Consider the following 22403-nt stretch of genomic DNA (forward strand, 5'->3'; position numbering starts at 1 on the left):
CAAGTGCTTGCTCATGTCAATTCCATTCTAGGTGTGTGCACCCCCACGTGCACAGTCGTTGGAGACTTTTGCCTTAGTGGTATCCGTAGGATCAGCTGCGGTGCCCCTTTGAGTTCCGCACTCATGAGTTGGTATATCAGGCGCTGCCAACCCTACACCCTCTCAGTTCCTTCTTACCGCCCCTGACGGTTGGTCGGAGCACCTTGTCTTGCACTGCAAGAGTGTTAGCGGTTCTTTCAGCCCATTGTTCTGTCTCCTTTATAGTTAGTTGTTAGGTGCTTCGTTTGATCATTAAGTGTTAGGTAATAGTTTTACTAGTTAGAGTCCTGGCTGGGTCTTTGGAGAGGGGCATGTCCCGTTCCCCAGGCTTTAAGCCATGTTCATCGTGTACCTGGCCAATGCCCATTAGTGACCCCCACAAGAGCTGTTTGAAGTGCCTGGGGGAATCACACAGAAAAGACAAGCGCAGGATCTGCAAAACCTTTCGCCCTCAAGCTCAGAAGGAGCAGGATCTCCACGTGAAGGTCCTCCTCATGGAGGCTGCGCTTCGTCCTGCCTCAGAACCCTCCCAATCGGACTCCACATCTAGTACTTGGGTTCGGCACCAGAACCCACCTGGCACCGTTCCCCCTCGTCGGTGCCCGAGAAGCAGCTGAAGCCCAAGGGCCCGTTGGCACCGCAAGACAAGGAGGCTTCAGGCAAAGGACCTGTGTTAGGCCCCGTGCCCACCCCGGAGCTACACACGAGTACCACTGTGGTTGGACCCCCTAACCCAGCCAGGGATCCGACTCCCGGGAGCGGCAGGGGACCCCTGTACCCAAGGCAGCCCTGGCAGGCAAGGACCAAGTAGGCTGGCTGGCACCACAGATGCCAAGCCAGGCAATGGACCCGGTTAAGGCCCAGATCCTAAGGGTAAGCCAGTTATGGGACCTCCCTCTAAAGCAATGGAGAGTCCCCGGACTTCAGGCGTTGATCCCCCTCACCACAGCCTTGGCTTCTGGTTAGAAGACCCAGGGTATGGACCCAAGTCATGATGCCATTCCCTGTACCCGTGGTACCACAAGGCCTCCTGCCAGAGATCGCTGCGGCACAGATCCCCATTTCCTAGGCAGTCCCCCCAGCGTCAATCCCCCTCAGTGCGGGATTGTTCCCGGTCACGGCACCAGTCTCTGACTGCCCAGTACCGCTCTTTGGGCTGGCACCATTCCTCACCCCTTCCTTACCGGTCACCGACAAGGGTCAGCCGACAGACTCAGGTATCTATGCTCCTCCCTGCTTGCCGGAAGGGCACTGGTCTGAGTCGGAGGGAGAGTTCAGCCCCTCACCGATGGCCTGTGAGACCAGCATGGTCCCAGCGGTGGTGGTGGCATGGCAGGAGGGGCAGTGGCCCACTCAGTGGCAGTACTGAAGCCCATGGGGTGTACCTGTCATGCCAGTCCCGTATTCCCACCATTCCTCTCAGGCCGCATCAGACAAACTGCCTCCAGCCCAGTCAGATCCAGCATAGGAGCATGGTGCTGAGTCCGATGCAGGTGCGGCACAGCGGGCCCCAACACCCAAGGAGCCATCCCTGGACAGGCAAGGGAAAGCCACGCCTCTCCTGCGGTACAGTCTTCTTCATCATCTCCAGACGAGCCAGTAGCGGGCCCCTCGCAAGCGAGCAGCGCTCCCCGACGACTTCATAGAGCACCAGATACTGCTCAAAAGGGTGTCTGCTAATCTGAGCTTGGAGGTCAAGGAGCTAGCGAAGGAGTCTGATGACCTCTTCAATGTCATGCCTCCACTCCAGTTTGGATCACGTTGCCTGTCCAACCAGGGGTCCTGAAAAGTGCCAAGTCTGTGTGGCAGACCCCCTCTTCCATTCTGCCTACCTCCAAGAAAGCTGAAAAGAAATATTATGTCTTAGCAAAGGGAGTTGACTATCAGTACACCCCCCCCCCCTCCAGCAGGGTCTCTGGTAGTGTCTGCCATGAACAAAAGGGACAGGCCAGTGGCACACCCAAAAATAAAGACTCCAAGAGACTGGACTTATTTGGCAGAAAAATTTATTCAACCACCAGCCTGCAATTTCGGGTGTCTCACCATCAGACCCTGCTGGCAGGTACAACTTCAATTTGTGGGACTCCATCAGCAAATTCAATGAGGCCTTCTACAGAACTGAGCCCAGGAGTTTGCCACCTTGGTGGAAGAGGGTAAAGCGGTGGCGAGAGGTGCCCTCCAGATGGCCTCAGATGCTATAGACTTGGTGGCCAGAGTGGTCACCTCTGCACTGGTCATGAGGCGTAGCTCCTGGTTACAGTCCTCCGCACTGTCCCAGGAGATGCAGTCTACCCCCACGATCTCCCGTTTGAGAGGGCAGGGCTCTTCTTGGAGCAGACTGATGCACAGCTCCACGGCCTTAAAGACTCCCGTGCTACCCTCCAGTCCTTGGGCCTGCACACTTTGGCCCACAGGGTCTCTGAGATTCGGGTACTTACCTATACGGTCTTTTACAAGGACCACGTCCAACTGCGTCCACACCCAGCATTCCTGCCCAAGGTAGTCTCCCAGTTTCATATGGGCCAGGACATTTGTATGCCCGTCTTTTTTCCAAGGCCGCATGAGTCAGAGGAGGAGCGTCTGCTGCATTCCCTAGATGTCAGAAGGGCGCTGGCCTTTGATATTGAATGGACCAAGCCATTCCCCAAATCTACGCAGGTGTTCGTGGCCAACACAATGAAAGGTCGTCTGGTGTCCGCTCAAAGACTTTCTTCTTGGATCACTGCCTCAATTCGCTACTACTCTGACCAGGTGACAGTGCTACCTCCGGTGATTGTCACCGCCCACTCAACAAGGGCGCAAGCTTCATGCGCAGCTTTCCTACTCCAAGTGCCTATCCAAGACATCTGTAGGGCGGAAACTTGGTCATCTGTCCACATGTTCACATCCCATTACGCACTTACCCAGCAGGCCCACGACGATGCTGGCTTCAGTAGAGCAGTACTGCAAGCTCCTAGACTGTGAACTCCGAGCCCACCTCTGAGGATACTGCTTGTGAGTCACCTAGAATGGAATCGACATGAGCAAGCACTCGAAGAAAAAACAGTTACCTCCTTTTGTAACTGTTGTTCTTGGAGATGTGTTGCTCATGTCCATTCCATTACCTGCCCTCCTGCCCCTCTGTCAGAGGTGCCGTCAAGACAGAACTGAGAAGGCAAAGGGTCGGTGGCACCTGATATACTGACATGAGCGCGGTGCTCGAGGGGACGCTGCAGCCGACCGTACGGATACCGCTAACGTAAAAGTCTCCAACTGCGCAGATGGGTGTGCACACACCTAGAATGGAATGGACGTGAGCAACACATCTCGAAGAACAACAGTTACAAAAGGTAGGTAACCGGTTTTTTTCATCACTTTGTTCAGAGTTACGGAAATTTTAAATCTAATATTAACACAATCCAGCCCCCATAAAACAAAGAACCCCAAGCTGAAGAGTGCAGTGACATGGGATTTCTACCCATGGGACCATTTTAGGCTCCAATGACATTAGGCGTCTCTTGGCTTACAGCAAGAAAAATACAACTCTTAAATCTTTCATTAAAGCAAATCAGTAATCCCCTGTTGAGCAAACAGAAAAAGAGTGAATGAGAGATGAGCTTGATGGGGATAATGTTTCTGATGGAATGAGAATTGATTGTAAGAATAATATTCATGGATAACATTGGAGCCCATGTGGTGCTGTACTGTGTACTCTAGCTATGTACCACAACTCTCTAAGGAGCCATTTTAAATGCCCTGCTGGAGCATGCAGCACCCATGGGAGGGCCCCTGGGACCTCCATTGGGAGGGGCTCACCAGTAGTTTAGAGGCTTAACTGAGCTTACAAGAGAATTCCCACCTTGCCAGGTAGCTTACTTTCCCTGCTCACTTAGCCCAGAGTTGTGCGGTGCCATGGATGTGTGGCTCATTCCCAAGCCATGTGACTATCCTTGCCCTTTACTGCATATGTTATCACCACCTGCCCACGCTACCTGGTTGGCCTCTCCTAGTGTGGAGCTCCTGCTGTTGTCATGGTTCTGTCATGCACTGCACGTGTAGCTGCCAGCATTTACTATTCTTTGTAGCAATAACCACAGAGACAAAGGAAAAGGGCACATCACAGCACAATGTGGCTGCCAGTCATCCTGCAGAGAGAAATTAAATTGAGGACCTGGCAGCCACGGATGCACAGGGTTGGGTTGTAGGGGGGAGAAAACTGCAGGTTTCATAAGCCTAGCTGGGACATAACTTTGGAATGGGGACATTTCCAGAAGCCCTGTGTAGATAGCCACTTTTTGGAGCAGGGATGGAGAGGATGAGAATGTCTTTAACAACCCAGCATTGGTTTAGAGTTTACTTTTGGGATGGATCTAGTTCACAATGAGAACAGCTGTCTTCGATGTGTTTGAAAAAAACAGTTTGAGAAGTTATAATCAGATGAATATTCCTGAAAGCAAGCCCATTTCTGCTTATTGTGCTTTCTTAATTTATGACCCAAGTTTTTTAAAATATATCAAAGGACTAAACCCACAGCAAGTTTGAAGCTTAAAAACAAACCTGTGTTTGAATTACTTGCATGCAGAGAATCTTTACTTTTGTTAATAGAGATGTGTATACTACCATTCACGCCATTAAAATGGACCAACTGATTTTGTTTGAACTTTCCTCCTGAAATAGGTCTGGGAGTTGGGAATTTCAGCCCAAAGGGAGCCATTTAGAAAGCTGAGAGAAGGAAAACAAGGGGCTTGCATGGAATGACTTTTCATATGTTCTTGATGGCTATGATGTCATTTATTCTAGCAGCATTTATTCAGAGAAACCAGGAAGTCTGCATCTCAACTTTCTCAGCATTATAAACAGGTTCTTTCAAATGTTGTAGAAGTCTAGTACAAATTAATTGTACTTTTAAACTGCTTTATTCTTGAATCATCTTTGAATCTGATTGATTCAAACAAATTTTAAAAGACTTTGCAATCCTCTGTTAACATGGAAGAAACCTATTTAAATCCATTACTGACATTTGAATTGGTAAAATTTGAATATTTTTATTATGTTAGAAATACAATTTATCCGATGGTGTCTGAAGTTCATGGTTAGCTGTGACAAGTTCGTGGCTTTCCTGGCAGGATATGTAAACTTGCTTAGGTGTTTCTACCACCCTTGAAAGTTTTGGATGAAATATATAGGCACCTCTGCTATCTGATAGCTTAATGCTATGGAACTTGCAGAACAGCTTTTAAATGTAGGCGAATAAGGCTACTTTAAATCTATGCACTGAAAACATAAAATGTTGTCAGAACAATTAATATTAAATAATAGGTGGATTACCAGTTGAAGATGTGGCCGGAGATCTCAGGCAAGGCTATGTGAGTACTTCCATATGGATCTCCTCAAACAATGAATCTTGTGGAAGTATTAACCTCACTTTCAGCTGAAGGGGAAAACTTATGTAGCAGTGTCTGAGATATGTTTCACTCCAGCATGGTTCTCAGACTCTAAAGTGTGCTTTCCATCACTGTTATTGCATGATCTACAAAGGAGTTTGTTTGCATTTTAAGGAAACTTCCTCCATTGTATTATTTCAATATAGACCAACTAGAATAACAAGAACCCAATCTGGTGAAAACATTTCCATCAAACTTATTTCACTGTTGGCTGAGATGTACCTAAATGTAGTCAGAGCTAACTAATATCAGGCAAATCGCTCCAAGGGTTTTAATGTGTGTGGGTGTATCTATTTATATACGTTTTCTTCCTGCCATGTGTTTGTATATGCGTGTGTATATAGATATAACTATACACACTGTATATATAATAGTAATGAATTGTAATACAGATGTTCTCTGTTCAGAACTTTTTGTTCAAGATTTGTGCATATTACAGCTATCGAGATTACATTCCATCATGATGTAGTATTCTGAGGCACAAAGAATATTATCGCTGATGTATGGGCAGAGAAAATAACATTGCGATTCTCATCAGTTCACAATGTCTTCCCAGCATCTTTTTTCTGTTTTTCTGGAACTCTTAAAGTGGTTTCCCTCTTTCTGTCTTAAGCAACTCATGTTCTCTGCTGGCTAATTATTTATTTTATGGTATTTGTCTCTTTTAATAGCACTGTCTGAAAGTGTCTAATACAGTCCAAAAATCTCTTGTACTATATTGACTAATTTTCATATTATGGAGTTCTGAATAAACAAGTGCAATCAGCTAATAATTAGGTTTTTCATGCTTTGATGTTCCCCTTTAGTTTAAAGTAGCAAGTCCCCACTGCAGCCTTAGTCTCAGCAGACGTGTTCAGGATTCACTATTAGCAGTCACTACTATTGCTACCAATTTTATTTCTATGAACAAGACTTCAGCAGACTCATTATTTATATTCACTGTGATTGGTTGAAATCTAGGAACTGTCCATGCAGGTATGTATAGTTCATACTCTTGTATATTCTATATATGCACATGTTGAAATATCATCTTTTTTGTGTCCCTTTCAACACAGAGTCATAAAACTGAAGCATGTCACTGTGTTAGAAAAGGTTTCAGCATTACCATAAAAATCATCCACCAAACCTGTGAACTCTGTCTTTTTGATAACTTACTGCTCTAATTTTTTCCACAGGTTCTATAACATCAATGTTTGTCAGGCTCCCTTGTGGTGGTGTTGGAGTAAGTATTTTCTTTAATGAGTAAATAATGCCCTGTTTGTTCTCTGAGCCCCAATGGTAACAAAAATTGTTGCCTTGTTTTCTGCCAGGCAGATGATTACTACCAGATGTTATCCATAAACAGGGTCCTTCTGGGGTGTGGGATTGCAGTGACAGCCTCACATGTGTTGCTTCAAAAGCAGTGTGAGAGTTTTAACTATTTTGAGCACTGAAATCTATTATGCATGCTTTGTCTCTGACTGTTTAACAGAGAAACCTCATTTTCCAAGCAGTGATGTTTAAGGTTTAGATGACTACATTTTAAAATAACTATCAACAACGTGCTGCAGATATAGAGAAAGAAAGATGTACTTTCTGTGTCACTCAGACTGTGTAGGTGGTTTGTTTGTGCTTCAGAGCTGCCTACATAGTGCTACAGGTGGAAAATATTTTATTAAAACAATGGTGGTTGAAGGATAATATCTTAGATGTTGCTGTAAGCAGTAGTTTGGTTTTGTTTCTGGGCTACCTGACTGTTCTGGAGTGAAATGTCTTGCAAGTTGCACTGCAGAAGAGAATTGTAGTTTTTAGCATCTGGCATCCTTCAGTGTGGAGTCTAGGACAATCGTGCCTGAATTATGAAAGAGGTGACTAAAATTTCCATCCCTCATGAACAGCTGAACATCAGTTTTCAGCAGTCAAAACTGCATATGAATAAAGGGATTTTTTCCTGCTCCCATAATGTTAACATATAGATACAGTGAGATGAAACTCTAAAGCCTAGAGTTCTTTCAAGCTAATATTTTTGCTATAAAGACTTTGCATAGAGTGACAATACAGAAAATAATCTGGAAGAAAAGAAAAGAGAAAAGAAAAGGCATTGTGTTTGAAACCTCACACTGGTGGTTCTTATACATAATTATAGCTCGTGAGCTTGAATCTGGAGGTCTGGATTCTGTTATGGAAATGAAACAAAATTGTTTTCTTCCTGAGTCTTTGCAAAATTGCTCCTTTGAAAATTATCCTGTCCAAAAAAAAAAATCTGCATTTATTCATACCATCGTCACCACCATCAAGCACTCCTAGAGATATTTTATTTTGTATTGTAAATATACTGCAGTCTTCTAATTCATGGCAAATTTTTGGCTGCACTTGAAAAGGTTTGGATTTACTCTGCCCTGCAGCCAGGCATGCCATTCAAAGCAAAAATTATCATTTGCAAATGGAAAATGAATGGTAACTAGCAGAGACAGCAACTGGGCTGAACACAGAAGGAATTAAGTTCTGAAACAAAAACCAAAAACAAAAACCCATGATGTTGGTACTACTGAAACTATTCCATGGATGATGTGTGCAGTATTTGTACTCATGTAGTTAACATCCTGATGCCAGTTTTCTCAGAGTATCTTTTATATCTGTTTACTGTTTCAGACATACTGATGGTACAATAGTGTGTATAGATTGCCCAAGATGAATATATTTGCTTTAATAGCTATCTATCAACATCAAGCTGACATCTAAGATTTTTCCTAAAAATATGCCTTAAACAAATCCCTTTCTGGGATAATTAGCCTGTTGTTTGGGTAGCTTTGCCACTTCCTTTCTTAATACAGAAAAATAGGTTCTCCTTTTCTCCGGTATGAATTCCCTTTAGATCAGTGGTTCTCAAACTTTTATATTGGTGACCCCTTTCACACAGCAAACCTCTGAATGCGACCCCCCCTTATAAGTTAAAAACACTTTTTAAATATTTAACACTATTGTAAATACTGGAGGTGAAATGGGGCTTGGGGGGTGAAGGCTGACTGTCCGTGACCCCTGACATAATAACCTTGTGACCCCCGAAGGAGTCACGACCCACAGTTTGAGAACCCCTGATTACGTAGAAGTGTGGGATTTGCCCCTCCACCCAGCATTGTCATGTAGGTTTTTTTGTTTTTGATTTTTTTAAAAAATAAAATATCTTGGATCCTGACTATATTGTCTGCCACTAAAGTTGTAGAACAGAGTCTCATCGCAACAATGCTAAAGCTTCTATGCTTCAGTATTGGCTCGTATGGCTCAGTGAGGCAGCACTCCTAGGGCCTCTGTTCAGAAATCATCTGTTGACATGTACAGACATGAATAATCTAGTGAAATATCAACTGATGTCATTTCTACTGTTTGTGAGAAAAGATAATTGGGGAGGTTGCGATGAAGCAAGACTGTTATAGGCCTCAGGTTCTCTGTACCCAAGTCAGTCTGATTTCAGGCTTGGGTCTGAAACTGCTCTGGTTAGTGTCTTTCTGGTGATGGATGAAGATCAAATGCGCAGTACTAGACAATTGCTTGACTGCCCTGAGGCTTCTGTCATTCTTCCTTTTGTAAGGCTGTTAGGAAGGTTTGTAAGGAGGAATGCATTATACAGCCTTCAGTGTGGTGATGACACCAAGCTCTGTCTCCATCTTTTCTGACCTTACTAGGACAATTGAGTAACTGGCTCAGATCAGGGTTTGAATGAGAACTAGTCTGAGATTCAGTCCACGCAAGCCTCTGATAATGGTGGAAGAAAATTTGGGAGAAGAAATGGCAGTAGCCTTGATTAAGGAAGTGCGCCCAGTACTTGTAATGTAGGTTCACAATTTGGGGGTTGTGTTATATTCCTTGTTGCTCCGGAATGCCCAGGTAATGGCGAAGCATACTTGAATAAATCTTCCCTTTCGGTGTGGATTTGTGCCTTTGTCACCTTGAAGTTAGGCTACTGCAGTGACCATACATGGGGTTACACAATGAGCCCACCAAGGAACTTAACCTATTGCAGAAAATGCGTCTGCCTTCTTATTAAGAGGTGTTTTCCACAAAGAGAGAGCACATTACACTGGTGATCTGTACTGGGCAAGGGCTGTTGATTTGTTTCCAAGTGGGGTTTAAGGAGTTAGTTTGGAGCATATGACCCCAAATGAGTGGGCCTTGACTTGACTGCCTCTTTCATTATGTGTTGCTACTGCAGTTGTGATCTTCAGAGGTGCATAAGGTAATAGCCCCCTAGTTCAAAAAGAAAGATATGGTGGCATAGAGTTTTCATTAAAGATGCAGTTCTGGACTCTTCTTCCTCCATTGGTCCTTTAGTCTGAGGATGAAAGGTTTAATTCTTCTTCAAGTGATGGTCCCAATTGTATTCCACTGTGCTTTGACATCCCCGTTTCCCCCCCTCCCCCCCCAAGATGATTTCAAGCAGTGCCAAGAACTTCTGCACAGAGTCACCAGGGAACTTCAGATCCCACTAGAGGAAATCCAGGACTCCCAACACAAGCTCTTGGACATCCTCCACACCTCAGGTCTACAAGAATAGCCCTGCCTCTGAACAAGGCCATACTGGAGCCAGTTAAGAGTGTGTGGCACCCCTCCATACACACATCTATGCTCCCACCCCCACAGGGGTGGAGATGCACTATTATGTGCCAGCTAAGGGCTCAGAATTTTTATTCTTGCAGCCAGCTCCCAACTGTGGTTCAGGCTGCTTCGGAAAGGTTCAAGCAGCAACATTGTAGATCTACACCTGCAGATAAACAAAGGACGCTTAGATCTACAGGAGAGGAAGTTTTCTCATCCTCCATGGTACAGTTGAGGATAGCCAATTATCGCTGTTGGCTAAATATGATTTTCTGAACTATACTAAATTCGAGAAATTCACCAACAACCACTCATAAAATAATCATACCCATTTTCAAACTCTCATTGAGGAAGGTAAATTAATAGCGAGAACTGCCCTCCAATTTGCAGTCAATGTGGCCTATACTTCCTTTAGAGCCATGGCTACAGCCACTGTTATGTAAAGTGACTGTCTTGGCTTTATGCCTTAGCGTTACCCAGGGAGGTCCAGAACACAAAGGACCTCCCCTTCAATGAATCTCATCCCTTCAAACAAAAGACAAATGTGTCACTAGACACCCTATAGGCTAGGGCTACCCTTCGGTTGTGGGGCATCTACACACTTGCACCTAAGATGAAGTTTCATCGGCTGCCAACCACACTGCTGTACAGGTCTCAACACTTACACTGCCAGAGACCCTACAAACCGCCATGCAAAAAGCAGAAGTTTCAAAGGTCCCACTTCCTTTTACCCCCATTGGCCTCTATCTCAATCTGAACCCCTCATCAGAAGATATTTTTGACGTGAGCCCAAAAGCCACAAACCACTGAGCCTAGCACCTCACAACCCCACTACTCCATTCAGGGGTCAGCTAGCACTCTTTTTTTGGACACTTGGACTGCGATGCTAATGGACAAGCAGGTGCCAAAAGTCATCCACTGTGCTATAGAATCAAGTTTGTAACGCTACCTCCTCCAAAAAACACCCCCATCCCACTTCAGGGACCACTCTAACAATAATATCCTCACCCAAGAGTTGAGCTCCATACTGCCACGAAGAACAATAGAACTCATTCCTCCACTATATCACGGAACAGGTTTTTACTTGACCTACATCCTAATACACAAGAAGAGGGGTGGGTGGAGACCAGTCATCAACCGCCATCACCCCGACCACTTCATTTGAAAACTCAAATTTCTCATGGTCACATTGGCAGCGATAATTCCATCGTTAGAAAAAGGCATGCGGTTCATGGCTCTTGATATGAAAGATGCTTGCTTTATGTCGATATTCATCCGCCCACAGATGTTGTCTCAGATTTATGGTGGAATCCGACCATTTCCAATACAGAATATTATCCTTTGGGATAGCTACCACCCCCAGAGTCTTTAACCGGGTATTTTCAGGGTTGGCAGTTCATGTCAGTCATGATGGCCTCCCTGTTTTTCAGTACCTCGATGAGTTGCTCTTCACCACCAGGTTCCCACCAAGAGGCCTCTGCACTGACCTCTGTAATGCTCCACCTCCTTTCCTCACAGTGTAAACATCGAAAAGTCCATCCTCACCCTCATGCAGTCTTTGGATTTCATCTGGGCAACTTTGAACTCTATCACCACAAGGGTGTATCACCACAAGAGTCCACAGACAGATTCTGGACTATGAACTTTATCATAGCTCCTATTATCCTCCTCAGGTAACGGCCAAGACATGTCTGTCCATACTCAGCCACATGGCCTCCTGCACTTACATCACTCCATTCACACGACTCCATCTTTGTTGTCTTCAGGCATGGCTACAGTCGGCATGCTCACCAAGCTGTCTTTCTATGAACCTTCCGCTCGCAGTTCCCACCAAGGGTACTGTCTTTCCTCCTGTGGTGGACAAATCCTCTGGAGGGAGTCCCCGTTGTCCCCTCTTCTCCGGACAGAACCCATTATTGCCGCCACGTCCCTAATAGGCTGGTGAGCCCATATAGACAACCTCATGACAAGGGACTTGGCCATCTCGAGAGTTCAGAATGCACATCAATGTCTTCGAGCAGTAAGAAGGCATCTGAGTTCTTTCTTCCATTCATCCACTCTTGCTATGTCCTGATAATGTCAGACAGCACTACTACCATATTCTGCATCAACAAGCAAAAGGGAGCGAAGTCTGCCTCCCTGTGCACAGAAGAAGTCAATCTCTGGAACTGGTGCCCCACCAATCAGATCACTCTATCTGCAGCCTACCTACTAGGGAAGCAGAATGTGCTTGCAGACTCCCAAAGCAGACACTTTGCAATCGACCACGAGTGGGAACTCCACAACAGCGTGCTACACAACATTTCCATGCAATGAGGAACCCTGACCAGAGATCTATTTGCTTCTCATACTAACAGAAAGTGTGCCTTCTGTTGCTCCAGAGGATCCCTAAATTATCACCCCCAGCGCAATGCTCTCCTTTGCTCCTGGTCAGATGAGCTCAAATATGCTTTCCCTCCACTACCACTCCTACCATGGATTTGCTGCACAAGATCCAACAAGACAAGGCGACGGTCATCCTGATCAGCCCCTTCTGTCCCATACATTTCTTTCCTGAACCTGTTGTTCACGTTGTCTCGTCCACCGATTACCATCCTGCATTTCCCGACCTCCTGATCCAGTGCAAACACCCTAATCCACAACCCCTCCACCTCAGGGCACGGTATTTGGATTTTGAATGGGCATTGTCTTTTGAATGGGCATGCTCCTCGGCCACGTGGGACATCCTTTCTCATAGCAGAAAAGACTCTACTAGAGAATGTTACCTGGCTAAATGGAAATTCTTCTCCTCCTGGACACACTAAGAGGCATTATACCAGAAGCCACAGACATATCCCTCATTTTAGACTATATCCTGTCTGTAAAGACGTATGGTCTCTCCCTCAGCTCTCTGAGAGGCCATCTAGTGGTGATTAGCACATCCCATCATCCTATTGAGGGCTACTCCATTTTCGCAAGCCCACTAATCAACTGAGTCTGGAAAGGCCTCATAAGTACCTTTCCACGTCCTCAAAAGATCATGCCCCAGTGGGAACTGAATCTTTGTTCTCGCAGCACTAACAAGGCCCCCCCTTTGAGCCTCTAGCTACTTGCTCCATGTCCTTTCTCTCCAAGAAGGTCGCCTTCCTTGTAGCCATCAGTGGAAGAACATAGACCCCATTCCTTCAATGTGCAGTGGATTTTGGCCCTTTACCTGCAGAGAACAAGACCAATCAGAAAGTCCCAGGGACTGTTTATTATGATAGCAGAGTGAGTCAGGGATCATGACATCTCCACCCAGAAAATTTCTAACTGGATATCTGACTCTCTGAAGACATCTCAATTTCTGATTGACAAAAGAAGCCTAGAAAAATTAAAACTTAAAAAAAAAAAGCCCTTAAATAAAAAACAGAATGAAATTAAATAGGAATATTTGATAATATCAAGCATCGGTTGCCCTAGTGAGACCTGTTTTCTCTTGATTCGCCTGGAGCCAGTAGTAACCCTGTGATATATCCTAATTTTTAAAAAACAGATTACATAAGGGATAAACAACGCTACATTCGGAGTCCCACAAGTATCACTTCTTAGGAAAGGTAGTATCAGACTTCTGACCTTCACACTGCCCATACTTCTCTGCCAACAAAAAGATTCATAGGAGCTGCAAAACTTCAAATGTGTGATTGAGGGTCAAGGAGCATTGAGTTTCCCTACTCTTATAAAGTCCTTCAGATCTTCCAAGAATTTGTGGAACAGCAGTGGCAGCAACTTTATGGGAGAGGGGGGACCAAATGCCAATAGTGCAAATATTGTTCTCAAGAAGACGAGTGTGATGAACGGTGAAACTTCTCCTAAGCCAACAACAGCAGATTCAAAGAAGCAAGGCAGTCCAACTGCTCTTAGTACAATAACATCATCCAACCCAAGAAAAAAGAGAGAAACCCAACAATGTATTATCAAAGAGCAAGAAATATACTTCTCTTCTCCTTAAAATCCTTCCAGAGGATAGGGCTGATGTGCAGTCCCAGCAACAACTCCACTCATGGCCACCAGAGAATTCATGGGAAGGAGAGGTAGGGAGACCAAATATTATCTGCTCAGTAATGCACTTCATAAATCCAGAATGATGAATGGGTCAACAGCAGCCCATACACCAACAGCAGCAACTTCAGAATAGAAGAGGAGTCCAGATCATGGCCACGCTAGTAACATTTGCCATCCCAGTAGAGTATAAACCCTTGATACAGCAAAGTAATCCAGATCACATCAATGGAATTGTTCATGCGCTTACAGTTAGGTGCTTGAGCACTTTGCTGCATCAGGGCCTAATAGTTTGCAGCCGGCCACCCTGCAAACAGGTGGCTGGCTGTGTTAAATCCTTGTTTCAGAGATGCAGAAGGTAGCAGACAGCAGCAGACTCCCTGTGGTTAAATCCTTCTCTTGCTTGGAGAATGCGGCAACATCCTGGAAATTGGCTTCCAAATTGCACAAAGATTTTTTTTTTAAGTATTTAATTCTCTCTGCAGGAATAAAAACTTCTAAAACCTCTCTGTCCTCCCCACCTAATTCTTCCTGAAACACTGCCACCGTGAGCCTAGCTTGTAGTGGCATTAAAGCGCCTGCAATTAGCAGCATTCAGCTCAGGCATTTTGTGAGAATTTTCAGGCATTTGGGAGAAGAGAGCCAAAACTGGCAACTTAGGGAGACCGACTGTGTTGCACAGGTTCTACCTGATCTACAGTAGAAAAAGAAGCGGGCTTGCATCAAATACCCCATTGTGATCTCTGAAGATCCAGTGTCTTTTTTTTGTACAACTTTCAATAATATCGCTCACAACTAGGTTCTTCAGTCACAGATATTAAAACACAAATTAGCTAAAAAGCCATCCGATATTAAAACTTATGAGCCTTAATTTGTGTCCTGAGAGTTACTTGATTCTGGTTGTGATGGGCTTCCTTGGGGGACAGACTGTGAGAACTGCCACCAGCTGCAAAGTCAGGTCAACAGTAAAAGCCATGTAATAGAGGGGAGATGGCAGTCACTCATCAACTGGGGTCCCAGTGCATTCAGGTCCTTAAGGATCACTACAAATACGGTAAATTATATTATACTTAAAAGCAAATAAGGGGCTGTTGACAAGGATTGAGCGCAGCTGCAGTTGCACCCTGCATTGATGAAGTCTGGAGGTAGCAAAAACATGAGTGACCATTGTGTGGTGCGCACTAAAGAGGAATGGCAGTAGCCTCATGGCCTTAAGTAGATGGTTGTTGCTAACATGGACTCCATCAGTTATCTGAGAATCCAGGGTAGTGCTGAATCGTGGCAGATGCTGAGGCTGCTAAACATTTGAGCAGAAGGACTGGTAGACATTCTCCATAGGTGGAGAGCCACCACCTCCCTCATTGTTATAAATATTTACTTCATATCACCACCCCATTCAGACACTGGGAGAATGAGGCCGTAAAGACTCTGGGTTCAATGAAAAGGCATGGTAGCACTGAGCATCAGCATAGTGACAACACTGCAGCCCCAGAACAACTTGGTTATCTCTAATGGCTTCACATAAACACTGAGAAGGAAAAGCAAAAAGATGGAACCTTGCAGAGCCCAATATGGACAGATTGACAAGGAGGACAGCCAGTTTGCTCATTACCCTCTGGGATCTCTTGGAGATGAAGGGCCACGTCCCCATGGTGAGTCCTCCGTATCTTGTGGTGAGTGATATATTAATAGCTGGTGATAGGCCCAATGCAAGCAACATAACAACTCCTGATACCACTGCGTATGACTAAAAGGAGCTCTACTTTCAATATACTCTCAGTCCCAGTAGCTGACTGAGACAATGTTGTTATTGGTATCATTATCTAAAAGGGACTTCTTCAGCTAGGATCTCACATAATCACTGCTTGTTTCAATGTGGCTGGCAACTCACCCTTATAACAGGAGGCATTAACAATCCTCGTTGATTGTGAGTCCACTGGCTTTAGTCAGCCATAAAAGAAATGGATCCATCATTAGAGGTTTTAAATAACATGTTAGACAAGCACATGTCAAGGACTGTCTAGGGATAGCCCTATCTTAGTGTAGGGGTATGGGCTATATAACCTCTTGAGATACGTTACAGCCCTACAGTTCTATGATTCTGTGATCTCACATTGGTTTATATCTATCAAAAACTCTGCAAGTGAAATTTGATGAAAACCAAGCAATACAGATGTTCCTTTTCTTCAGTCCCCTTCTGATATTGTTCCCACAACAGTGGTCAGTTCAGGTCCAGTCAGTCTTACTTTAGAAATAAAATCTGACAGTTCTTCACATCAACAAATACTCTATGCTTACTCTGAGCCTGTCCCGGCTAGCTAGACTACCCGCAGCTTGGAACAGTTCCATTAAGTCTTTTGGTAGCATTGTTTGTAATTTTAAATTTACTGAAAAAGTTGCATGCAGCAGGCATATAAATATACAGTAAAAGTTTTTGCATAAATTAGGAGTGATTTTTGTGATGTATCCAGAATGATTGGAAAATGTCCAACACAACTTTGGGGATGAATCCTTAGGTCGTTTTATAGAAAAAACGTTCCTGTGAACACGTGTCCTAAAATTCTTCCTAAAGGGAGCTACAGTCCCTTCAAGGAGGTGATGAAAAGTTAATTTCCGATTAATGTCTCAAAAACGCTTTAATATAAAGTAAGGACCTTATGTCTGTGTCTTAGCGTTAGTATTTGCTACTGGAAACATTGTACAGGATAGAACCTGTTATTTGCTCTATCTTGTATAATCTATTCAGGCTGATGAAGCAAAAACATATTTCCAAAAATTTGCTCTCTTTACTGAAAGGACTGTGCTTGCAATTTGAATCCGCTTTCCCATTAAAATTTATTTTCAACCTTGTAACGTGTAGCCTCATTACTTCTCAACAATTAATGTTGTAGAACAGCGATAGCACGTACTAACACTACGACACATACCAAATTTCACTGATATATCTATATTAAAGCATTTTTGAGATATTAATTAAAAACTTGGAAAATATTTTGAATGTTTTTACCGCAAAATTTCATAAGAAAAACTAACTTGCAATTTATAAATAAAAATTTATATTAATTATGTATATTAAAATACTTCTTACATCATTAAAACTGCAAGAAACATGTTAAAATATTAAAATATACTTTAATAATAATTCTGTGTAAAAAGAAAATGTGATCATTTTTGTCCAGAAAATCCAAAATAAATTCGAAGTACCTTAAGTAATTTAGATATCACAAGTAGGTACATTATAAAAAAATGCAATGCTTTTGTTCATTACTTTTCGAAGATCATAGCAAGAAACATTTGGATGTGGTAGCAACACAAGAAGATTTGGTCATGGCTTCAACAAAAAAATCAAATCTGCCGTCCTCCCTCCCATGATTGATAGTCGATTTACGAAAAAGGATCTCAACGACGTCTTTACTTTTGAATTTGAAAAACCCAAATTTGGGCTTTGGGGAAAAGCAAAGAAGAAATCGGCAATGTGCAAGGTGGAAAAGGAAGTGAATGGCAAGCTCAAACTATGTAGCTTCAAGACAAGTGAAGCAAGTGCCATGAAAAGTTTCAACCTTTGGCGGCATGTAAAATGTAACCATCCTGAAAACCATGCAGCTCTGGTTACAAAAAAGGTTCCAGGAAGATGAGGCAAAACAGAAAGCTGACGCGGCTAAACAACATTCATCTGGCTCTTTGAAAACTCCTGGAGAAAAGATTTTTTGCAGAAATTCATCTGAAAAGAAACCCAAAATTGAGCAAACAAAACTTGACTCAGATTTGAAGTCTTCAAAGGTTACTGTCACCATGGATGCCAATACTTTCCATGAAGGGCTGATGGAAATGGTTTGCTTGAGTTCAACACCGATCACTACCTTCAGGCTAAAGAACTGTGTCAACAGTGGCCTTCTTGGCAACAACGGTACAATGGCATTTTGGGATGTATAAGTAGGGGCATTGCCAGCAGATCGAGGGACGTGATCATTCCCCTCTATTCGACATTGGTGAGGCCTCATCTGGAGTACTGTGTCCAGTTTTGGACCCCACACTACAAGAAGGATGTGGAAAATTGGAAAGAGTCCAGCGGAGGGCAACAAAAATGATTAGGGGACTGGAACACATGACTTATGAGGAGAGGCTGAGGGAACTGGGATTGTTTAGTCTGGGGAAGAGAAGAATGAGGGGGGATTTGATAGCTGCTTTCAACTACCTTAAAGGGGGTTCCAAAGAGGATGGATCTAGACTGTTCTCAGTGGTAGCGGATGACAGAATGAGGAGTAATGGTCTCAAGTTGCTGTGGGGGAGGTTTAGGTTGGATATTAGGAAAAACTTTTTCACAAGGAGGGTGGTGAAACACTGGAATGCGTTACATAGGGAGGTGGTGGAATCTCCTTCCTTCAAAGTTTTTAAGGTCAGGCTTGACAAAGCCCTGGCTGGGATGATTTAGTTGGGGATTGGTCCTGCTTTGAGCAGGGGGTTGGACTAGATGACTTCCTGAGGTCCCTTCCAACCCTGATATTCTGTGATTCTATGGAAACAGAAATTTCCTTGCAATCAATGATCAGTAAGTACTACGAAGAAGGAAAAGATAAAGCTGTGGTAAAAACCTTGGACATAATCGACACTGAAGGGCGTCACAATTCTTTGTATGTAAAAAGTCAAGTAAAAACTATTTTAGAAAAAAATGGGATCAGTGAAATGCAAGTGCTGAGCATCTGCGTTGACAATGCAGCAAACATGACATGTGCCATCAAAAATTTCAGCGAGGACAATGAAACCATTTCTACCTCTGAGAACAGGGATGTGGACAGAACTGAAGCTATTTTACCTGATGAAGGGAACTAAAGGAATGGATAAAATCGAACTCAACATGGATGCTGCTGTGCGATGGGTTAATGACCCTAGCCTCATACTTCCAACATGGCTTCATGAGGACAACTCAAAAGTCCAACTGATGAGGTGTGGTATTCACACTCTTCAGTTGGCAAACTGGGATGGACTGAACAAAGAACATGTGAAGAAATTTCTGGCAAAAATTCGACAAGTTGTTGTCAAACTACGAACCCCAAGTATTCAAAGTGTTCTGCTTGATCTACATGGGGTAACTCAATCATTGGATATTGTGACTCACAGCTGTTCAACATTTGCGATGATTGATCGGCTTTTCGTTTTTCAATCTTACTGTGAACAATGGGCTGCTGCTGAAACAAGAGAACTCAAGTTAACAAAAGCTGAATGGGACGAAGTGAAGAACCTGCGAGACCTCTTGGCAAAGCCAAACCAACAACCGTGAATCTTCAAGCTGTTGATGTAACCCCAGGAGTTTTAATGAAGGAATGGCGAAAACTGTGAAAATTCTTGCAAGAAAATGGTGGACAAATTGTAGAAGGAATTCTGTTCTTCATGCAGAAACACGATGAGAAGCTTTTTGACAATATTCCTTTCCTTGCTGGAGTTTGTTGACCCACGGTATCGGATTCTTCTTACCTCAAGGGAAATACCAAAGACAAAGGAAGGGCTCCTTGATATTGCTCAATGACATGAAAAACAAAATCTATTGCTACATTTGAACTCGGTGACAGAGGTTGAAGAAAATGAAACACAACAAAAGGACAGGTCTCAGAGTAGCAGCCATGTTAGTCTATATTCGCAAAAAGAAAAGGAGTACTTGTGGCACCTTCGAGACTAACAAATTTATTTGAGCATAAGCTTTCATGAGCTACAGCTGATCCGCTGAAGTGAGCTGTAGCTCACGAAAGCTTATGCTCAAATAAATTTGTTCTCTAAGGTGCCACAAGTACTCCTTTACAACCAAAGGAGTCATCAACAATCGAATTTGTGGTTTCGGAAAGTTCACATCCTTCAGAAATAGCAGGCTGTTCTCAAACTTCCGTCTCCACTCTGAACTTGTTCGAGCGTCCATCCCTGAGACCTCTTCAACCATCACAGGGAAATGGAGATAATTCAAGCACCAATTCTTCAGAAGATGATGCCTTCAAAAAGGAATTGGATAAACAAGAAAGATACCAGCGAGTTTCTGCGATTCATAATTGTAATGAAGCATTATTCAAGAGAAACTTTCAGGAAGATTGTGTGGTAATGGAGCCTATTGGTAGGCTAAAAGTTAAGTCTGTTTTTGAGGCCATTCACAACTACTCACACCGCATTCAGGCTGCTTCGAGAATTGCTTCGAGCATGCCAACAACTCAAGCTAGTGTAGAGTGACTGTTTTCAGCTTTAAAGTTAATTTTAAATGATTTGCGGCAGGCTATGAAAGACGACTTGATTGCTGCAATAATTTTTTACAGAATGAATTATGAATGATTCTAGTTTGTATCATTGTTGATGACATTTAAATTGTTTTAAAAGTCTGAATAAAAATAATGTTTTTTCAAAATTACAGGATGCACTTTTTTATTTAGTTAAAAATTAATTTGAGTCAGAGCACGGAGCGGAGTCAGAGCAGAGCTGGAGTTGAGCAATTGAAAAATTTGATTGCTCCAAATCCCTGCTTTGTGCCATTGTTGGGCTTGTTGTGGTAAAAGCCAACATTCCACACTTTCTGTTTAAATGAGAACATGATCTTGTACAATAACGAGCAGCCAGAGAATTTCAAAAGAAAGAAAGAAATTTTCTCCCTTTGTCTGGTCTACATTTTTGTCAAAGGGATTTGTTTCTAATTCTGTCAAATATTTGGCATTTAAACTAAATGTCCACAGTTAGCACCTAGATGTTGTAGGGCCATTCTGAGCCTAAGCTAGCTAAAATTTATTTTCTCATTCTCTAGCAGAGTAATTTCAGTGTAAATCTAGCCAAAATAGATTTGACAAGGATTTAGAGAATTGTCTGTTCTTAAACATGATTCTTCATTGATTTATTCCCTCTTTAGTAGTTTTTTTGTTTTACATTTTCTTAAAGCTTTTCGTTTGATCTTGGGTCAGTTTTTACCCCGATGGGAAAAAGAAATACAGAGAAAACACTCAAATAAGAATATTAGAAGGAAGCCCATGATAGTTTACACTGCATGGGATCAAACTCTCCTCCTTCCTATTGCTAATCCCTCAGCACCACAGAGCAACTGGAAATCCTGTCTCTTCAGTGGTGTTAATATGGATAGATATGAACTTACTGTGACATTAGCTCCAACACCGGTGTCATAGTTTCTCTCTCTTCACATGGGGAGACAGGTGTGCCACCACCAGAGCAGAGTGATGCTAGCAGCCAGCACTAGTACATATGTGTATGTAAGGCCCCAGTGGTTCCGGCTCTTAACATGGTCATTGGGGTGATCACTATGGATACAGATTTTATACATTTCACTGGTTTGTAAATCTAGGGAGTCCAACTGCAGGCTCTTCTCATTGTTTCTGAAAACTGAATTTGTTCATATGTTTTCATTAGGTTGACAGTGACACAATTTGGAATGAAGTTCATTCATCTGGTGCTGCTCGCCTGGCTGTGGGCTGTCTCATTGAACTTGTTTTTAAAGTGGCCACAGGAGAATTGAAGGTTGGTATAGCAGTAACACTCAGCTCTGATATAGGGCTCTGTGCAGAAATGACAGGGTAAGATTTATGGCCTGTGTTATACAGGAGGCCAGACTAGAAGATTGTAATGGTCCCTTCTTGCCTTAGTTGACAAGGCCCTTATGAACATCAGCAAGCGAACACAAAATTTACTAACCTTAAGGATGGGTTTTAAAAAAAAATCAACCTCAGATAAGATCCCGATGCCACTCAAGTCAGTTTGCTATTGACTTCAACAGGGCCAGAGTTCAATACAGTTGTTCAAAGTATGCTCTACCAGAAACTCTCAGTTAAAAATATTAGTTTCCAAAAAATGCAGGCTGCCTTTGTCCCTTAAAAATGAAAGGAAAGTTGACACATTGCTAAGGGCTTGAGTGGAAGCAAAGACTGCTCATCTGAGTGATCAAGAACTAACGAATAATTACAAAACTGAATTAGCAACTCTGACTGCAGCTTCTGAGCACACTCTGTGAGCTACCAATGTTCTTTTGTCTGATCTCCCCTCTGTATTCTTGTTGGTTTTTATGTGTAGAATGGATTTGCTGTTGTTCGACCTCCAGGTCATCATGCTGAAGAGAGTACACCCATGTAAGTATGTGTGTGCTTTAATTGGTTTGCTTCAGTGTTTATAGCCTTAATTAAGAGAACTCTGTACGTGATATGGAGCTGGAAGCTAGAAAATTAATTATTTGATTTATTATAGACTTCCTTGCTGAGTGATGTACAATAGAGCATCAAATTCAAAGCTGTTGGTAATAGAATCATAGAATCATAGAATATCAGGGTTGGAAGGGACCCCAGAAGGTCATCTAGTCCAACCCCCTGCTCAAAGCAGGAC

The 22403-nt window shown here is 43.2% G+C and overlaps 1 protein-coding gene across 11 annotated transcripts in view; it reads left to right on the forward strand.

Annotated features, from left to right (window-relative positions):
* Positions 1–22403, forward strand: part of HDAC4 (histone deacetylase 4) — a 469205-nt gene that overhangs the window by 405328 nt on the left and 41474 nt on the right. For 9 of the 11 annotated variants that reach the window (XM_073306830.1, XM_073306829.1, XM_073306834.1 and 6 more), the window contains 3 exons: positions 6638–6684; positions 21441–21548; positions 22098–22153. In XM_073306830.1, the coding sequence (XP_073162931.1) occupies positions 6638–6684; positions 21441–21548; positions 22098–22153 (211 nt within the window). Of the gene's footprint in view, positions 1–6637; positions 6685–8093; positions 13647–15454; positions 15631–21440; positions 21549–22097; positions 22154–22403 lie in introns of those variants that run through there. The other 2 variants (XM_073306838.1, XM_073306839.1) reach the window with 2 other exon arrangements.

The sequence above is a fragment of the Lepidochelys kempii genome, chromosome 11 (assembly GCF_965140265.1).
Source record: "Lepidochelys kempii isolate rLepKem1 chromosome 11, rLepKem1.hap2, whole genome shotgun sequence".
Taxonomy (NCBI): Eukaryota; Metazoa; Chordata; order Testudines; family Cheloniidae; genus Lepidochelys; species Lepidochelys kempii.